Source organism: Aedes aegypti, chromosome 2 (assembly GCF_002204515.2).
Source record: "Aedes aegypti strain LVP_AGWG chromosome 2, AaegL5.0 Primary Assembly, whole genome shotgun sequence".
Lineage (NCBI taxonomy): Eukaryota > Metazoa > Arthropoda > Insecta > Diptera > Culicidae > Aedes > Aedes aegypti.
Genome location: NC_035108.1, coordinates 85,318,102 through 85,339,028, shown reverse-complemented (window position 1 = coordinate 85,339,028; position 20,927 = coordinate 85,318,102). Strand labels below are relative to the sequence as shown.

The 20,927-nt window shown below is 38.9% G+C and overlaps 1 protein-coding gene across 1 annotated transcript in view; it reads right to left on the bottom strand.

The window, feature by feature from the left end:
• Positions 1–16,549: 16,549 nt before the first annotated feature.
• LOC5565246 (putative glutamate synthase [NADPH]) overlaps positions 16,550–20,927 on the bottom strand; it is a 49,879-nt gene continuing 45,501 nt past the window's right edge. Inside the window, exons 11-13 of the mRNA XM_021841419.1 lie at positions 18,774–20,905; positions 18,449–18,708; positions 16,550–18,378 (exon numbers count right to left, since the gene is read on the bottom strand). Coding sequence (XP_021697111.1) covers positions 18,158–18,378; positions 18,449–18,708; positions 18,774–20,905 — 2,613 coding nt within the window. The 3' untranslated portion in view covers positions 16,550–18,157. The remainder of the gene's footprint in view (positions 18,379–18,448; positions 18,709–18,773; positions 20,906–20,927) is intronic.

Genomic DNA, 20,927 nt, shown 5'->3' with positions numbered 1-20,927 from the left:
GCAAGTTGCAGTACGTATTAAGCTTCCATCAAAATCGGTCTATGTTTGTAGATACACATTAGTCCAACTCCGATTCGTCAATCTATGACCAACATGCTTCCTGTATTCGAGAGGTTTGCGAGAAAGCATCGATCAACGACACCATAGTTTTGTTGGGCGACTACAATCTACCGCATCTCATTTGGAGTTATGATGACGAAATCAACGTGTATCTACCGACAAATGCATCTTCTGAATCAGAGATCACGTTGACGGAATCAGTGCTTTCAGTCGGACTCTTTCAAGTGCTGAACGTCCTTAATCAAAACGGTCGTTTACTCGATTTGGCGTTTGTAAATGATGCTCATAGTGTGGAAGTATTGGAGCCACCCATGCCTCTGTTCAGTAGCGCAACCAGGATTTGGTTCTAGGGGGTGTTTTGAAAAATTTTAAATACTTCTTGAGAAGACAGTTTTAGGTAGAATAAATCGAGTTGAAAGGGCTCGCCTAGGTAGCAGTGTTACGATAGACGGAGATACGTTCGAGGTGGTCGACATTCGTCTACCTTGGATCCTTGCTGACGCAAGACAATAACGTTAGCCGTGAAATACGGAGGCGCATCACCAGTGGAAGTCGGGCCTACTATGCCCTCCAGAAGAAGCAGCGGTCAAAAAGATTCACGTTCGCACCAGATGTACCATGTACAAAACGCTCATAAGGCTGGTAGTTCTCTACGGGCATAAAACGTGGACGATGCTCGAGGAGGACCTTCAAGCACTTGGTGTCTTCGAACGTCCGGGTGCTTAGGACGATCTTCAGCGGTGTGCAGGAAAACGGTGTGTGGTGGCGAAGGATGAACCACGAGCTCGCACAACTATACGGCGAACCCAGTATCCAGAAGGTGGCCAAAGCTGGAAGGATACGATGGGCAGGACATGTTGAAAGAATGCTGGACAGCAACCCTGCAAAGATGGTGTTCACTTCGGATCTGGTTGATACAAGAAGGCGTGGAGCGTAGCGAGCTAGGTGGGTGGATCAAGTACGTATCGATTTGGCGAGCGTAGGGGCATAACCGAGGATGGAGAGATGCGGATACGAACCGAATATTGTGGCGTGAAATTGTTGATTCAGTGTTATCTGTCTAGATGTTAACTAAATAAATAAATAATAAAATCGAGTTGAAGAATTTGAGTACATTTTATTTTTTTGCACAGTAAAATTAATTAAGAAAGTTTACAATAATTAGCGTGATGTTATTCAGCTGCTCTTCTTCTATGTTGTTGTTAAATATGTTTTCGAGTACTTGTTTTAATTATGAATTGTCCATCTAATCCAATTGCAAATTATATGTAATGTTTAGCTTTTCGGTAGTTGTTAAACTTCCACTCGGCTGGTTGGCCGTAAACCACGATTCATAATTAAAACAAGTATTTATCGAGCAACGGATCCATGTTCCGTAACCGGTCGTTTGAGAACGTCGCGACCCATTGGAAGCCCACACAATAGAAACCTCAGCCAGCGCAGTTGCTGGCTAGTGTAGTGTGCTATTCCTATATCTAAAAAACAATGCGCTCTCGGGCTAGGCATTGGATATATATAGAAAGCGATGTGTTTGGATGGGCATCTAATTCTTCCGAAAGAGGTGCACTTTGCGAAAGAGGACCACGTGATTATTGAGCTGAAATCGAATTCAGGTTAACTTCTGCGTTCATGAGTCCTCTCATGGCGTAGTGGTTAACGCGCCCCAACTAGAGATCGGGGAGTCGTGAGTTCGATTCTCACTGAGAAGACGTGTAACTTTTTCGCAAATCTTCACATCAATTTGTCCATCTAATCCAATTGCAAATTATATGTAATGTTTAGCTTTTCGGTAGATGTTTTCGAGTGTTTTTAACAATGAGAATGACTTCGACAATAATCTTCAAGTGCAGCAGTTTGCAATGGAAATCATTGACACTAATGTTGTAGTAGATCTTACAGAATGCAATCTAGAAAATTGAGTCTAAGGGCTAAAAATGAGTTCTGCTTTCATTGTGAAGATTTTATGTAGAAATATGGGAAAACACCTTAATTTTTCTTCTAAACGACAAATAACCTTTGTTTTTTTGGGGCCTTCCTTAGCCGAGTGGTTAGAGTCCACGGCTACAAAGCAAAGCCATGCTGAAGTTGTCTGGGTTCGATTCCCGGTCGGTCCAGGATATTTTCGTAATGGAAATTTCCTTGACTTCCCTGGGCATAGAGTATAATCGTACCTGCCACATGATATACGAATGCGAAAATGGTAACTTTGGCAAGAAAGCTCTCAGTTAAAAACTGTGGAAGTGCTCATAAGAACACTATACTGAGTAGCCGGCTCTGTCCCAGTGGGGACGTTAATGCCAAGAAGAAGAAGAACCTTTGTTTTTGGATGACTTTGTAATTCTATTGGTTTACTATTGCAGCGCTAATGCATCCATATTTCCAATACACAAATCCAAATTATAATTTACCAACATTTTTTTTCAATGAACACCATATGTTCATGATTGACTTAAAAAAAATAATGTGTTTCATAATCCACGCATACAAAATCTCAAAATTTTCATAAGTTTCTAATGGGGCCAAAATGTTTCCACCGACAGCTAAATACTTTAAAAGCATTTGTAGATTTTTATTCTACGAAATCTTTCAAAATAAAAAAAAAAAGTTGTATGCGTTGAAAGGTCGTCAAATTTGGCAAAATGTTTAGGCAGCTATAAAACTTTTGATATTTTTAATGCTGTATTAATGAAAAGGTTCCAATATATCTGAAGGCACTACTAAGTGTTGACACAACGTCATCAGTTTAACAACTACCGAAAAGCTAAACATTACATATAATTTGCAATTGGATTAGATGGACAAATTGATGTGAAGATTTGCGAAAAAGTTACACGTCTTCTCGGTGAGAATCGATCTCACGACTCCACGATCTCTAGTTGGGGCGCGTTACCACTACGCTATGAGAGGACTCATGAACGCAGAATTTAACCTGAATTCGATTTCAGCTCAATAATCACGTGGTCCTTTTTCGCAAAGTGCACCTCACCATTGGAAGCCCACACAATAGAAACCTCAGCCAGTACAGTTGCTGGCTAGTGTTGTATGCTATTTCATTACCTAAAAAATAATGCGCTCTCGGGCTAGGCATTGGATATAAATAGAAAGCGTTGTGTTTGGATGGGCATCTAATTCTTCCGAAAGAGGTGCACTTTGCGAAAAAGGACCACGTGATTATTGAGCTAAAATCGAATTCAGGTTAAATTCTGCGTTCATGAGTCCTCTCATGGCGTAGGGGTAACGCGCCCTAACTAGAGATCAGGGAGTCGTGAGTTCGATTCTCACTAAGAAGACGTGTAAATTTTTCGCAAATCTTCACATCAATTTGTCCATCTAATCCAATTGCAAATTATATGTAATGTTTAGCTTTTCGGTAGTTGTTAAACTTCCACTCGGCTGGTTAGCCGTAAACCACGATTCATAATTAAAAACAAGTAGTCATCAGTTTGTTTTTAAATATGGTGTTATTTATTAGCTTATTGTAGTAATAATTCGTAGAAAATTTTGTTTTTATGAAACTAAACTCTTCAGAATTAAAAAAATACAACTTAGAAGAACATAACTGTGAGAAATACTGAAATTTCCATTGTTAATATGATTCAAATTAAGTTACTGCTCTGTAGTTGTATGATGTGTAGTAATGAATTTTAAAAATTACATGGCAAGCCTTATAATTTTTCGGCTCTGGGGGGGGGGGTGTGTTTGACCCCCAAAACTCCGCCTTGGTTGCGCCACTGCCTCTGTTAAAAGTAGACCAGCACCACAAGCTGATCCTCCTAAATTTTCACCTACCGTTGAAAAATGACGATACGGATAATTACGACATCCGACTCTATTTTCGTCATTATGACGTCAGTGCTGTCTGTAGGAGTATAACCGCCATCAACTGGAATGTAACTCTGAATGAAAACTCAGTGGACGACACAGTCATTGAGTTTTACAATCTAATCCACGACATCATCCGTGAGCATGTGCCCCGCAAAAACAACCAAGCAACTCGCAGCTTCAATCATTTTTCATTTTTTTTTAACGAAAATTCGACTCAAGTTCCTCACGAGATGCTCGATGGTGTTTTATCGTATGATTTGCGTATGCCACCCATGGAGGCAACTGTAGACGAAGTTTACCAGCGTTTATCTGACTTGGATACCACTAAAGGTCCAGGTCCCGATGAAATTCCACCGCTGTTTATTAAGCAGTGCGCCGAATCGCTTGCCCTACCCTTATCAATTCTCTTTAATCGATCGCTGACGAATCGCGTTTTTTCTGCTTTATGGAAAGAAGCGTCTATTACTCCGATTCACAAATCGGGCAACCTAACGAATGCTGAAAATTACCGTTGTATTTCAATTCTGAGCTGTTTTTCCAAAATTCTCGAATACTTCTTCCATGAGGCCTTGTATCGAGCCGTTTTGCCAGTCATTCCGGAGGTACAGCACGGTTTTGTCAAAAACAGATCTACAACGACGAACCTAATGACGTTTGTAACTAGTGTTAGAACCAAAATGGAAAAAAATCGTCAATTCGATGCCGTACATATCGATTTTGCAAAGGCTTTCGATAGAGTACGGATTACTTATTGCAAAGCTACAAAAAATGGGCCTCCCGAGTGGGCAACAGCTTGGTTACGCTCATATTTGACTGCATGCTGGGCTTTCGTCAAAATTGATGGTATTAAGTCATCACGTTTCAGGATACCTTCGGGTGTTCCTCAGGGAAGTCATCTGGGACCGCTGCTTTTAATTTTGTTCACTGCCGATCTGTGTGGTCTAATTCAATCAGAAAAATTGTTTTTCGCCGATGACCTGAAAATCTTCCGAGCGATACTATCCCGTATCGACTGTTGTATTATACAACGAGATTTGGATACGATCGTGAAGTGGTGTCACGCCAACGGAATGGAAGTAAATGCAGACAAATGTATTTCATTTTCACGCTCACGTTCCCCGATGCAACAAAATTACGAAATGGCATCTCAAACACTTGAACGTGTCAGTTCTATTAAGGATCTTGGAGTGATTGTCAATAGCAGGATGAACTTTAATGAGCAGTGTGTTGGAGTACGCCGTACAAGTCTGGGCACCGTATCATCAAGTTCAAGCTGACGGAATCGAACGGGTGCAGCGATCTTTTGTGCGTTATGTTTTGCGTCAATTACCGTGGAATGATCCCATCAGATTACCTCCCTACACCGTTGCAGACTAATAGGATTGGACATGTTAGCGTCGAGAAGAGTTATGGCACAACGAATCTTCTGCTTTGACTTACTGACAGGAATCATCGACTGCGCAAATCTTCTTCGATAGATGAATTTCCATGCTCCGGTTCGTCGTCTACGACAAAATACGTTATTTTATCTACCAACGCATCGTACTCTTTACGGTATTAATAATCCTCTCCATAGCTGCTGTAGATATTTCAATGAAGTGCATGACAAGTTCGATTTTAATATAACAAAGACGACATTTAAAAGTAGGATAAGATAATTAATGTAAGCTACAGTCTGTGCAAACCAATAAGTTGAAGGCAAAGAAGAATAAATAAATAAATAAATAAATCACACGCGCATAACAAACATTTTTTTAAATTTTGTACCACAGTCCTGAAAATACAGCTATAAATGATTATAACCCCTTTGAAAATAGTTCTCAAGGTTTCTAATTCGACATCATATCATTACGATATTCACCTTATTGAAAAACCTCAACACTTCCGTGCCTAAAATTACATCAGTTTCAATTTCTGAACGTGGTTCTGACTTCAATGTATCTCTGTTTCAACAAAAACATTCTTATTTATGCTCTAAATCATCCGTGCGTAATAAAAAATTATTGAAATTTGTTGTTCATGCGTAACAACTTCGGTGTTCAATTTACCATCCTGTTCATTTTATTATCCCTTCCCCTATGACTCATTGTAAACAAACTTCATACTGTTACACACATCTGACTTAGCAATCTGTATGTAACCTAGTGTGTTATTTGTTTCTTTGCAACCACAGATCCAATTTCAATGTAACTAATTCATTTTGACAGTTCTAGGCTAAGTTACATGCAAGTAAAAATGCAACACCTATGTAATGTAAACAAAGCGTAAGTTATAATGTAATTGCTTGGTAACCAAAATTGAAAATCGTCAATAATACATGCTACAAATTATCTTAAATGCAACGGCAATGTAATTTGTTTTATTTTTCTAAAATATTGCAATTGTTACCAGTGCTACATGGGATGCGTTATATATCTAGATTAAGTTAGGTTTAGTTAATTGAAATGTTTTTGTTTTCTTTTATAAGCAGGTGAAATCAACTTACCTGTAAAAAAAATTTAACTGCTGCGGTAAATGAAATGTAATATTTTGTTGACATAATGTTAATAAATGCTTAATTTAGTTTTACCAAATAAGGATGATAGTGTTTCCTTACACAGAGCACCCAGATATAAGAAATGAATGAAATTTTTGGAATAATACTAATAAGGAATTTAAAAATATATCTGATCTGCTGAAACTTAATCTAGATGGAGACATTTTTTTGGCAGCATTTCCGCATTATTGGAGGCAACATTGAAAAATTGGGCTCAACCAACGACCGTAGCCGAATCGAGTCCATCAGCCATGAGAGTTTATGCAATCCTCTCGTGTGGTTTACCGAACTACAAACGTAGGTACATGCACGACAACACCGGCTCAGGTTGACCAGCCTGACTGCTGGTGTGGGTATCTGTGTCCGATGGATGGTGCATCGTCTTATAAATATGGGATTTAGCCAATTTGGGAGAAAGTAAAATACAAAGGAAAATAAAATTGCTAATTCCGACACACCTGAGCGATGAAGCTGTATGGACATGACGTCAGAGTGCGTCAAAACTTGTTCGGGAGTTGTTGTGGGTGGTGATCCCACACCAATGCTCAATGCAACAGCTGTTGAGGTGGACGATATGATGGCTGGTATTAAGTTTTGTTGTATGTATTAAAATTTGCAAGAAGATTTGTGTTAATTATTCAAGGATTTTATTTCATTTTGTTTTGATAAATTGATTCGTATTTTGCTTCAATGGTGGGTCAGGGACAAATGCAAAACATATTTAGTTCTGTATATTTTACCAATATAACGTATATGGATATTTGGTTTGTTAATATGTTTGTTAATATTTTTCTCTCTGGTACCACGTCCCAGTTAGAACAAAGTCTGCTTCTCAACTTAGAGCTCTTATGAGCACTTTCGCAGTTAAAATTTAAGGGCTTTCTTAATTAATTAATGTTTGGTAACAGGACGATTCAAAATTTTCAAAATGTTCGAAAATCCAATCTCCCATGTCTCCCTTACCATCCTTACCATAGAGCTGGCCCACCTGTTCCTACGTTAAGGGATAATTTCAGGATTTTTCATTGACCATTATTTGTGCCTGAATCAATTTACTTTAATCTACTCCTCACCAAAATCATTTATTTTTTTTTTCTAAATATATCTTCAGTAGTTCTTCAGTACATCCTTCTTTTTTGAACTTGAGTATTTGGCTTTGAGTATATGAATGATTTATCCAAAAATTTCTCAGGAAATCTTTTCTCAGATTATTCTTTATGAAACCTAAGTTGGGATTGAACAATAAATGCATCGTCAAAAACGCTGAGAATTACTCCCAAAAACTCTGTTACATATTACTACTTACAGTGAATTTGTCGCACTGACTTTATTTTTGATAGTCCAGCGATTATTCTTGGGAATCCTCCAATATTTTTAAAGCTTCTGTGGTGAAGATAATCAGCTGCCTATATTAATGAAAGTTTTTGTATAGAAATGTCTTGTAACCCGGCAGCCTTACGAGTTTCCCGGATGTAAGTTAAAATGGCTTAAGCGCCACTCCGATTGGAGACCACTAACCGTTTTTGGAGGTTGCCCGACTTTTTGAGACCCTTCAGGGAAGGATTAGAGATTTTTCTAAAGTTATTGTGCGGGAAGCGAGTTGGCTGACATAGGGAAACAAGATGCCTCACGACTGTGAAGTCGTGCGAATCAGAAAATTTGTGTGTGAAAAAGCGAACTCTGCCGGCGACTAGACAATTGTCGCGAGGGGTATCATTACGGGCAGATTTCACCAGTAAACACTTCGAACAAGCCACGTTCGATGGGAGAAAAATCGTTGGTTGAGTTCAGAACCAACCTTCCCAGAAAATACTCAAAAAGAGACTACAAAAAAACGACCAAAGTGCGAAATGTACTCCTACATCTACAGCTTTAGATTCTCTCATGCAAATTGCTGTTCAAAGATTGTTGTTCTGTACTGAAACCCAAACTCCCATTTATTCAACTCAACTTTTCATTTCAATTCAACATTTCTCGATTACTTTTTCAAATCGACGTAAGTAACTTCCATACGATTTTGAGAAAATCAATTCAGAAGAATCACAACCTGTCTTCTAAAACTGTTTTAAAATGAATCACTTTCTAAACATTTTTTCGACGTGTACATTGCTCAAATTTTGCATACAATGAGCTCGCGTTCAAAAACTATGGAGTTCCTATTATTTCACACAAGAATTTTATGACAAAACGATAAGCCGTTTTATTCAGTTACTCGCGACGTTTTTTCTACCAGTGTAAAATCGACTCAAGCAGTGTATACAAATTTTGTATTAACAATTCTTATTTATCGGCAATACTTATAGGCCTATCTCTCTCATTCATTCCCTCGTCTACGCTAGCTAACTATAAAATTCATAATCGTGCGGTGCGGTATTCATTTCCGTGAGCAACTCAAAATCAAAACTTAAAACCTGCTACCGGCGCTCACGCACGGCCAAACGGTACGGCTATTTGCAGCGGTTTTTTTTTTTAAATTTCTTTATTAGTATCATTCCAAACATTACATTCATTTCTTATATCTAGGTGTTCTGTGTTATTAAACAACACTATCATCCTAATTTGGTAAAACAAATTTAAGATTTAATTAACATTTTGTTAACAACATATTACATTTCATTTGCGGTAGCAGTTCAGTTTTTTTACAGGTGAGTTGATTTCACCTGCTTATAAGAGAAAAAAAAAACGTTTTTGATATACTTAACCTAACTTAACCTAAACATATAACGCATTAATCGTGGCAATAGAAGATTGTAACAATTTTTGCTGAAATTATTAATGATTGCATTTGACATTTGTTCCACTGTTTCAACATTGGATATTCTATGTAACTCATTGGTACTATACCAGGGAGGAATACTCAGAATCATTTTCAAAATTTTATTTTGAATTCTCTGCAGAGCTTTCTTCCTGGTATTACAACAGCTAGTCCATATTGGTACAGCATACAACATGGCTGGCCTGAAAATTTGTTTGAATATCAAAAGCTTGTTCTTAAGACAAAGTTTTGATTTTCTATAAATAAGGGGATAGAGACATTTTACATATTTATTACATTTGGCTTGAATGCCCTCAATGTGATTTTTGAAAGTTAAATTCTTATCTAGCATGAGCCCTAGATACTTAACTTCATCTGACCAATTTATGGGAACCCCTCTCATCGTAACAACATGCCTACTTGAAGGTTTCAAATAATGAGCTTTTTGTTTATGTGGGAATATTATTAGTTGAGTTTTGGAAGCATTAGGAGAAATCTTCCATTTTTGCAAGTATGAAGAAAAAATATCCAAACTTTTTTGCACTCGACTACAGATGACACGCAGGCTTCGTCCTTTGGCGGAGAGGCCTGTGTCATCCGCAAACAGGGATTTTTGACATCCCTGAGGTAGCTCAGGTAAGTCAGATGTGAAAATATTGTATAATATTGGTCCCAAAATGCTGCCTTGAGGAACACCAGCTCTTACAGGAAGTCTTTCAGATCTGGAGTTCTGATAATTAACCTGAAGTGTACGATTTGACAGATAACTTTGAATTATTCTAACAATGTATGTTGAAAAATTAAAGTTTTTTTAATTTTACAAGCAAACCTTCATGCCAAACACTGTCGAATGCTTTTTCTATGTCTAGAAGAGCAAGACCAGTAGAATAGCCTTCAGATTTGTTGGAACGGATCAAATTTGTTACACGTAAAAGTTGATGAGTGGTCGAATGTCCATGGCGGAATCCGAACTGTTCATTGGCAAAAATTGAATTTTCGTTGATGTGGGCCATCATTCTGTTCAAAATAACCTTTTCAAAAAGTTTACTGATGGAGGAAAGCAAACTGATTGGACGATAGCTAGAAGCTTCTGCAGGATTTTTGTCTGGTTTTAACATTTTCCATTTGTCAGGAAAATATGCTAAGGCCACACTACCTGATTTGGCTAAAGCTAGGGGCAAATCTCACCATGCGCATGGGAAAAGAAAGCATGCATGCTTACTTACAGTTTGGACGATGGCTACTGTCGTGAGGGCATTTGCGGTTCGTTGGCTTGACTCTTAGTCAGTGCTGGAAAAGTTCGCATCACGAAGCAGCTCACGAGTGTATACCAACGCATAACAAACATCACAGTCTCGGGATCTGGCTAGGTGTGAGTAAGCCCGCACCCGTCTGCTCGGGAGAACATGTCAAAAGAAGTAGCAACAAGCTCGCGAGCGTTTACTCGCGAGTAACCGAGCAAGGTGTGATTTATTATGGTTTTGACAGACAAATTAATTGTATAACCATCATATCGACAGTAAACTACTCGTTTGTAGTCAAAAGCCCTTGAAAACCATAAATCTCGGAGGGTAAGCAGCTTTTTTCCCAAAAGCACAATATGACTCTGAGCAGCTCCGAACACGTTCGCGAATCACTTTTAGCTTCAGTTACTCGGGAGTCGACAGATGCGAGTAAGCCAGCGCTCTGACGCTCGGGAGCGTTTGGTTTTGTTTTTGTTCCAGTTCGGATGAAGCGTTCACCACTACACGCGGTCTCCTTTCCGGTGTTCGACTCTTGGTGCTACTCGCTCGCTCGCTCGATGATCGTCTTGCCTGCCGTTCTCAACGCCATCCCACGCAGATTTGTGGTCTTCAACGACGGGGTACGGCCGTCTCACCAAAGATCCGCACCGTCGGTGGTGTAATGGATGCGATCCACGCCTCTCACGCTGGTGGTCACCGGATCGAAACCGGTCGGGGAACTTTTTAACTTCGCTGTGTCTCACTCGGACGTAATTTCGTCGGAGCTGAGAACCTCGCCGGTGGAAACCGGCTCTGTTTCTTGGCGGGAATGACATACGCTGCCCTCTCAGACCACGTGTACCGCCGGGACTTTCTTCGCAGCAGGAAAGCGGGGTCGAAAACGGTTGCTATCAAAATGGGGGTGGTGCGTCGGGCTCGCAACGCGCCACAAATCTATTTAAAAAGGTTGATGGCGGGTATTGAACACTGACGCTACACCATTTTGCACAAAAATGCGCTCTATCAACGTTCGTATGGCTGCTAGGTTTGGGCTTGTTGGGACTCATTTAATTTCTGGACTGCGGTGTGGAGCAAGTGAGCTCAGTGAGTTCATTCCACTATTCACTCAAACTGAGCGATCGAGCTCAAGGGGTAGCTCAATGGTGTTCATTCCATTTACTACTAATATTTATTTACAAATTATAACTACAAAATCATGGTACTGCTACAGTCGATTGGATAAATGGTATTTATTAATTGAATGTAAAAGCATCCACTGCCTAGGCCTATTTCAATGTTTACTCTTTAGGCTGCGTACTGTGATTGAGCAGAACGTTTGATGGAGAGTTATTTAAATCTGTATAGACATTCCTCATCAGGCTTAGGAAAATTTACTGGTCATTGACACACGAGCCATAATTTCATCCCATTTATCCGCCTATATTCATGCAACACACATGACATTTTTCGTTCGTGGAAGATAATGAGCCATGAACGAAAACAAGACAGACACACACCACCCACTGTTTGGCGCCGATCATTTGTAACACTCGCTGACCCACACTTATTCTGATCAAGAAACAGAGGCGAGGGTGTTCAATGGTCCAATAGATTATAATAAGATTGTTAAAAACTGCATTACCAGAAAAAGTTATAACAAATTTTTAACGAAAAAAAATCACCCGAATGGCTCGATACTGTTGCAATCTGTGAAGCCCTCAGTACACTGTTTGTCAAGTGTGCAAATTTTTCCGCACGCATAAACCAACATGCAAACATCGGTCTCAACAATGACAAAACATCTGAAGTGTCAAGTGGATATTGAAGTGTTAGTTTATGCGTGTGGAAAAATTTGCACACTTGGCAAAGAGTGTACTGAGGGCTTGAGAGTTGCTGCTCTTGAACGCTCTCGTGCCACGTAGCAAACGAGAGAGTGAATGTTTATATTTATAGGGCTCTCTGATTGCGATGTGCCACGAACTGTTATGGTTCGCAAACTGTTACACTATCCGAATATGGTTCGATCGGCTTATTCGGCTCAAAATTCAAACACTGTTTCTCACAGATGAAGCCTACTGTCATTCTCTCAGATAACTCGTAAAATCCGACTTCGTAGCGATCGTTCAAATCAAGCGAGATCAATTATGCGGTTATAGTAGAGAGCAACGGACGTGCTGCTATACGCTGAGAACCAGTCAGGGATGCCAAATATTTTATTTTTTTCAAAAATCTGGTAGATTTTAAATATTTTGTCTAGAAAAGTCTGGTTCTCTTATGTCGTGGATGAAGAACCTTACAAATTCATTACAAAACCTTACAAATTCGTGGAAAATTTTATCTGGCTCTTCTAGATTCCGAAATATTCCAGACAAATCTGGAAGGTCTGGAACTAGTGATAAGAGAGATACGCTAAAGCTGACATTTCTTTCAAAGTGTGAACCATAATAAAGCAGCGAGAGCTGTCAAAGCGTAAGCCAAACGAACATGCGTTATGTTTATTTTGAAGTTTTCTTGAAGAGTAGGGGAATTCGGGGTAAAACCGACACCCTAAGCTTATTGATAAAATTTGTGTACTTTCGCTTGTTAAACGAACCTAAAATTGTTGTAGAATCACAAATTGGTTTTAAATCTATCAATCCTTGCGATCGCTGGATGATATATTAAGGTTATATAGTGATTTAAATCAAATTGAAATTTCATTATTTTTAGGTGAGCCAATTGAGAGTGCGGGTAAGATCGACACCCTGTTGGGGTAAAACCGACACATCCACTTTGAGTAGAATTTATACGTTGTTAACATCACCATCACATTGCATATTTAAAAGAATGCTCTAAACATGACTTTCGACATTTATGAACCCTTCTTTTAAAGGATTATTAACATATTACGTAAATTATTGAGGAGGGGCCAAAGTTCCACTAAATATATGTGAGAAATGCAAATGTCCCATGCTAAGTTTATATAGTTGGGGTGAATACACATGGATATTTTTAATTTGTGTTCATGGAATGCTTATGAAGATGAAGATGTAGCGAATGATTGTGAAAATAAACACTGTTTTATTTTATCAAAACAGAAAAGTGTAATTATTTTCAGATTATAAAAACTGTCGAACTCAATGGTTTGTAAATAAACAATAAGATTAATTTATGTGAAAATATTTCAAATGCTATGTGAAAATAATTCAAATTCTTCAATTTTAAATGAAAAAATTTCTTCAAGCTTCATCAAATAAGTTCAAACGTGATAACATAGAAATATATTTTTTAAATACTTAATGATAGCTTATGGCAAGTTATATCGTGTCATATTTCACATGTTACCAAGTTCGCCATCCGTGAACTTCATTGGAATTCGAAAATTAAGACTCACATAAACTGCAGAGATAGTCTTTGGATTAGAAAGATACTCTGAAGTTAGATTATGAAGCAAAGAAAGGTGTCGATTTTACCCCAAATGAAAGTGTCGATCTTACCCCGAGTAAACATTTATTTTTCAATAGCGTTTTCAGCTGTTGAAAAACCAAAAATTAATTTCTCCTTCATGTTGTATCAACGTAATAATAGTAAATGATGATGTAGACGCAGAACAAATAATGATATTTTAAAAATGTCACATGCGAAATTGTTAAAGAAAAATAGCGAAATATTGCAACTGCTGTTGCTTCTATGTTATCCAATATGATTTGTTGTTTATTTTGGTAGTTTATTGGTAGCGTTAGTTGTAATGTCATTTGAAACACAACATTTCACAAGTTAAAATATAGCGTAGTGGAAACTGCATGAAAATCTGCTCAAAACATGAAAAATCAAAGGGTGTCGAGCTTACCCACAGTGTCGGTTTTACCCTGATTTCCCCTAATGTAATCCGTTTGAAGTTATTTCGATGAAAGTTGTTTGACATAGAGCAAAATATATGAAATATTTTCCTTTTTTGACTTTTGGTAAATGCAATATTTAGTTGTTGATTTTTTATGCAGTTCATTAGTTTGGAAATGTAGCTCAAAGATCTATAACAAAATAAAATACACTTTTTAGCAATGGGGAAGTCATGTTCGTGTTACAATATTATTCTCGAGGCCGAGCAAACTCTGCACTGCTGATCTGTTGCCAAATCATTCCATTTTACTTACGCTTATCTCTCATATAAAGGATCACTACTGACTACGTATATTTTCGGGATACGACAGCTTCGTCCAAGAGTTGAACTAGAATTTCATCTAAGAATATATTAGAAATCATTTCAGAGGTTCTCTATTGAATTCAACCAGTAATTTTCAGGGTTACCAACTTCGAGAGGTTTATTTCAAACTGTTAGGTTTGCTACGAATTTCTGGCATAATTCTTGAAAAAATCCTGAGCAAATAGTTCGATTCTTAGAAAATCTTGGATGCATTCCGTTAACAATACATGGAACAATTTATTATGGAGCCAAAGACTAATATCTAAAGAGACATCCAAAGAAAATCCCAAAAAACAACTGAATGCATTTTGAAAGAAATAATAAAAAAAAAACTTCATTTTGATTCCAGAAAACTTTGGAAGAATCCCCAGTAAAATCTAAAAACAATATTGAAAAACTGTAAAGTTGTTAATAAAGGAATATTTTAAAGGTTGTGGTGACAAATGATGGACGTCATATTTGAATCGTCCCTTACCTAAGTGTTTATGACTTAAACTTAACATAAACTCTTAGATACATTCATAGGAAAATTCATGTCAGTTTTATTGGAGGAATATATCGAGCAATTCTTTGAAGAATGTTAGGATAAATTTTCAGTTTACCCTGGAAGAAATTCTGAAGGGACAAAATCCTGAACTGAAATGTTTATAATGTTTAACAGTCAAGGACTATACGAAACACATATTGATTCCGTGTCCCTAATGCCAATGAATGAGAATCTTTTTTGACTTTTTCCGATAAATGGTCCAGACCGTAACCTGAAACTCAACCTAGAAATACAACTAGGCCGCGTTCCAGAGTCCACTTAGTCCGTTGGCTTCGCTCATGTAAATTAAACACGGATAAAAATGAGTTACATTCGTGAATGTTCGACAAAACCCCCCATGACGAATAGAACAAAACGGACAAAAATACGAAAATTCCCCTAGGGTCGATGTACCAATAGCCGCATAGCTAAGAAAAAATATTCGTATAAAATCGAAAAATAACGCTAGCGTCAATTTTTTTACATCATCTGAAAGCTTTTTATCTTGGTTTTGTGGAAAAAATATTAAAACTGCGAAAACTCATATGTTTGCATTTATTATCGCTTGTGCCACTATAGGAATACATGTGCCTATAATAGCACTATTTCTAATTTCTGTTCCTATAGTAGCACTAGCATCACGGCGTTGGCAAAATACTAATCAAAACCGTATTTTTACAAAGCTTTTATATTTTTCCTTGAAAGTGTGGATCAAAAGCTTTCGTTTGATGTAAAAAAAGTACTTAATTCATTAATTATTTCGTATAATAAAAAATAGTTTCTCTCAGTAGTGCTAGTATAGGAACAATAGGTTAACTATAGGCGCAAGGGAGCTCAAACTTTAAGCAAAACTAATTATTTCGATCATTTTTTGAACAAAATCAAGTTGTGTATCAATGGTACTTAGATAAACAGCTCCTGACCTTCATGTCAAAAAATATTTTGAAAAGATTGATAGCAAAACGGCCGTAAAAAGCCACTAGTGCGACTATAGGCGACTGTCCACTAAGGGAACACTGACCCTACCACATTTTCGAATCAAACTTTTGAATTGTGGTCGATCAAAAGTGAGAAGAGTGTTACATCTAGGTACCTATTCGTGTCTAAACCATTCACTGAGCTCATAATCGAATCACCCTGCATAATAGAAATACGCAAATTTACGCCGAGTGATCCCGATTTTCGCTTCATATCTTCACATAGGTACGTACCTACCTGCCAACAATCGATGCATCGCTCATCATCACCTTTGACGGCATCGAACGCCAAAATAAAACCGCAACGAATTTGCATTTCTACATTTATTGAACAACTTCAAGCTTGTTTTCCATTTAGGTTTTGCATGTGTGTTTTTGGGTGTATAATATATGACGACGGTTCTCTGATCTGTGCATCTAGTTGGTTGGAACTATAGCCTGCATTTCCAGTAGATTTAACAATGTTTTTTTTTTCTGTGGTTTCGATCTTTGCATTTTCTATATGTATACGCAGGAATTTGATTCACAGCTAATTTTGTAACGTTAAGCACGTGTTTAATCGTTGCTGATTTTCCGATAACTGTACTTCGGTTTATATTCGAATCTCAACGCAATTTTACCGGTTCAACATCCAGCCTAATTCATCAACTATAGTGTGTAAATATGTTTGTATTTCATTTCATGTTTTGATAACTTTCAAACTTCAATTGCAACATTGAGTCTTATCCTGCGACTCGGGAAAGGTAAAATAAGTCGATATGATTTACGTTGTCCTTCCACGTGTCACCACCGGAGGTAGGATCGGTTCGTCCAACTTCCGTCCGATTTGCAGAATAATCTCAATGGTCTTTTTTGTCGATAACACAAGAGTACAGTAGATTAGATAGCTGCTAAAGAGTACATGAATATTGAACGCGTGGATAGAGAATGTGACATGACCGTCTTGGACTTATATTTCTTTCGTTCCATTTAGCTTCCCTATTGGCAATTTACTTGATTCACGCTCGACCTACATAAGCATTCCGTGTTGCTGCCGGAAAGTATAGCAATCTAAATTCACAAAACGTTTTTAAACTTCTAATTATTGTCAGTACACATACATAATTTGTGTCAGATCCAGTTTGGACAAAAACCATTTTGTTTGCATCGTCTAATTGACTTTTTGTTAAATTCACTTTTAGGTAGATTACTTGATAGTCTGAGACGAGGACAGCTGATTCGATGCCCAAATGTGAGAGATATTCGGTGGTCGTGGAAGGAGGTATATTGGAAGTTGGTTGATATTGTAGTTTGTTGGTTGGCTCAAGTCTAATGAGTTTCGAAATAAAAAGAAAAACTTCAGAATGGGAATGAAGGAGGAAATCAAAATACAACCCAAAGCGAGAAACAGTAAATATATATTTCCGATAGTAAAACTCAAAAAGCGAACTAATCAACATGATTAAGAATCTTAAATTTTATGTTTTGTAAAAATGACAATAATAACACAGATACGTTGCATCTTCTGGTTTTGGTTGTCACTTTACAGTTGGCAACATTGCTAACACTAAAAGAAGCTACATTATCACAGTGTAAACCGAAAATAATGTCCTACGTTAAGCAATGATTTTAAACATTTGGTTTTTCGTGGTTACAAAATAAAAAAAAGCTTTTTATTGGCCGTTACTAAGCAGTTGTTCAGTGTCTAACGATAATACAATAATGTTTATAAAGTTCCATTAAACTAAATTACTAACTAAGGATGATAAAAAGTAAATAGCTGATTTATGTTCGAAATGATGAAATATCGTACGGAAAAAGCATAACAAAAATACATGAGAATCACTAGATTTATCCATCTGTCAATCTGGGTTTAGGGTTCATTGTGAACCGTTCTGGACGTATCAAACGTTCAAGATAGTTTTATATCTGTAAAACCTGTCACTGTTTCTTTCTGATTGAATGTTGAATGCCTCATCTGGAACTAACAGTACTGGACCTATCGTTACAAATGGCTTCATTGAAGTTGACATCTGATATCCAAAATCTTACTAATCATCTTTGTGTAACGTCGCGTACATCACTCAAAGTGCTTAGGATCGCAGATCAATGACTCCTCCTGGTCCTGGCAATGAGCTTGGTTTACCCATAAGATAGGTATCGATCTGACGAGCTGCTTGTCGTCCCTCGGTGATTGCCCAGACCACCAACGATTGTCCTCGACGGCAGTCACCAGCGGCGAATACTTTGGGATTGGCGGTTCCATATGTTCCAACCGGAGTCTTGATGTTACCTCTGCCGTCAAGTTCTAACTCTGTAAATTTAAAATCATATGTTTAGTTTTATTACTTCCTTCACAGACCACTCATTAGCGCCAAACTTACTCATCTCAGTAGGGGCCAGTTTCTCCGGTCCCAAGAAGCCCATAGCCAAGAGAATTAGATCAGCCGGGTAGTACTTTTCGGTTCCAGGTACTTCCTTCATGCTCCATTGTCCGGTTGGGCTCTGCGTCCATTCAACCTGAACCGTGTTGACCCCCTTGATGTTACCATTTCCGTCACTCACAAACTCCTTCGTAGTGGTGCTGTATTGACGAGGATCATTACCCCACTTGACTCGTACCTCCTCATGGCCGTAATCAACCCTGTCAACGTACAAAAGCATTGAAATCATTTCTACACAAAACCAAAATCAGAAAGTCAAACTTACCGGAAGATCTTGGGCCACTGAGGCCAAGGGTTATCCTGAGCACGCTTCTCCGGTGGAGTTGGCAAAATTTCGAAAGTTGTAATCGATTTGGCACCCTGGCGCAGCGATGTCGCGATACAATCGCAACCCGTATCACCGCCGCCGATGACTAGAACGTCCTTTCCTTCAGCCGAAATCCAATCCGGGCGTGATCCGAGTAACTTCTTCTGACTAGCTTCCAGGAACTCCATTGCAAAGTAGATACCCTTCAGGTCACGGTTCGGCAGGTTCAAATCACGAGGCCAGGTAGCACCCGTTGAGAACAGTACTGCATCATTTTCCTGCTCCAGCTGAGATGGCAAGACATCCTTTCCAATATGTACATTACACTTGAATTCGATACCTTCGGCTTTCATCAGATCAATGCGACGCTTTACAACTTCCTTGGACAGTTTCATGGTTGGAATGCCGTATTGCAGAAGACCTCCTGGGCGATCGTTCCTTTCGTAAACGGTAACAAAATGACCAGCCTTGTTCAATTGTTGGGCGGCGGCCAGACCAGCTGGACCAGATCCAATGATTGCAACGCGTTTACCGGTTCGTTCAGTAGGAATCTGAGGGACAATCCAGCCCTGTTCAAAAGCGTGATCAATAATGGTACATTCAATATTTTTGATTGTAACCGCCGGCTCAGAAATACCTAACACACATGCTCCCTCGCAAGGAGCTGGACATACTCGTCCCGTGAATTCTGGGAAGTTGTTTGTTTGCAACAGCTGAGCGATAGCTTCCTTCCAACTGCCGTTGAACACCAAATCGTTCCATTTTGGAATGATGTTGCCCAAAGGACAGCCATGGGAGTTGGATTGACAGAACGGTACACCACACTCCATACAACGAGCTGCTTGCACCTTAAGATTTTTGCGGACATGTGGGAAGTTGTAAACTTCAGCCCAATCCTTTTGGCGTTCAACTGCATTACGGTAAACTGACGTCTCACGCTTGTATTTAATGAATCCACGCGTCTTATCCAAAACTTGGTCCAGTTTCTTCTTGGCCAAAGCAGCATCTTGAATAGATTCTTCAATATCCTTAACCTTTGGTTCATGCTTCGGAGTTCCATTCATAATCGCCTTGGTATTTTGCTGAAGAGCATTTTCCTCTTTCAATGCCTTCAACACCTTCTGATATTCGTAAGGGAATACCTTAACAAATCGATTGCATGATTCTGGCCACCTCGTCAACAAATCTTTGGCAACTATCGATCCAGTCTTTTCAACAAACTCTTCCATCAATCCCTTAACCGTCAGTCGGTCCTCATCTGTATCCAGTCCCAACAATTCAACCATACCGGGATTGACCTTGGAGCGGAACGAACCATCAACGTCCAAAACGTACGCGATTCCTCCGGACATACCAGCAGCAAAGTTTCTACCGGTCAATCCAAGAATCAGAACCATTCCACCAGTCATGTACTCGCAACCGTGATCACCTACTCCTTCAACAACTGCCGTAACTCCCGAATTGCGCACGCAGAACCGCTCGGCAGCAATTCCGCGGAAGAATGCTTTACCAGACGTGGCACCATACAGACACACGTTTCCAACGATGACATTCAAGTGCGACTCAAATGGTGATTCTTCCGGTGGTCGAATAATGATGGTTCCACCAGACAACCCCTTGCCGACATAATCGTTAGCATCACCAATCAAATTGAGTGTTACACCCTTTACAAGGAACGCGCCAAAGCTTTGACCAGCAGCGCCCTTCAGATTTATATTGATGGATCGTCCATTTGGCAGACCATCATCTCCGTATTTCAGAGCTATTACGTAGCTCAAAGTGCTGGTAAAAGCTCGTTCCTCGTTCTTAATATCCATATCCATTGTAATAGACTGCTCAGTTCCATTGATAACTCCACTACACTTCTCGATCAGCATGTTATCGGCTCGTTTCTCCAGAGCAAAGTCTTGCTTCAGTGATCCGCCGATAATGTTTGTTCCTGGGCGAAGATCCAAAGCATTCTTGAGCAACATCTGCAGATCCAGGAGAGCCGCCTTGTTGGTCAGGTCTTCACGCACTTGCAACAAATCGGTACGCCCGATCAGGTCTTGGAATTTGCGCAGTCCCAAACTAGCCATGATTTCACGAATCTGCTCATTGAGATAAAAGACA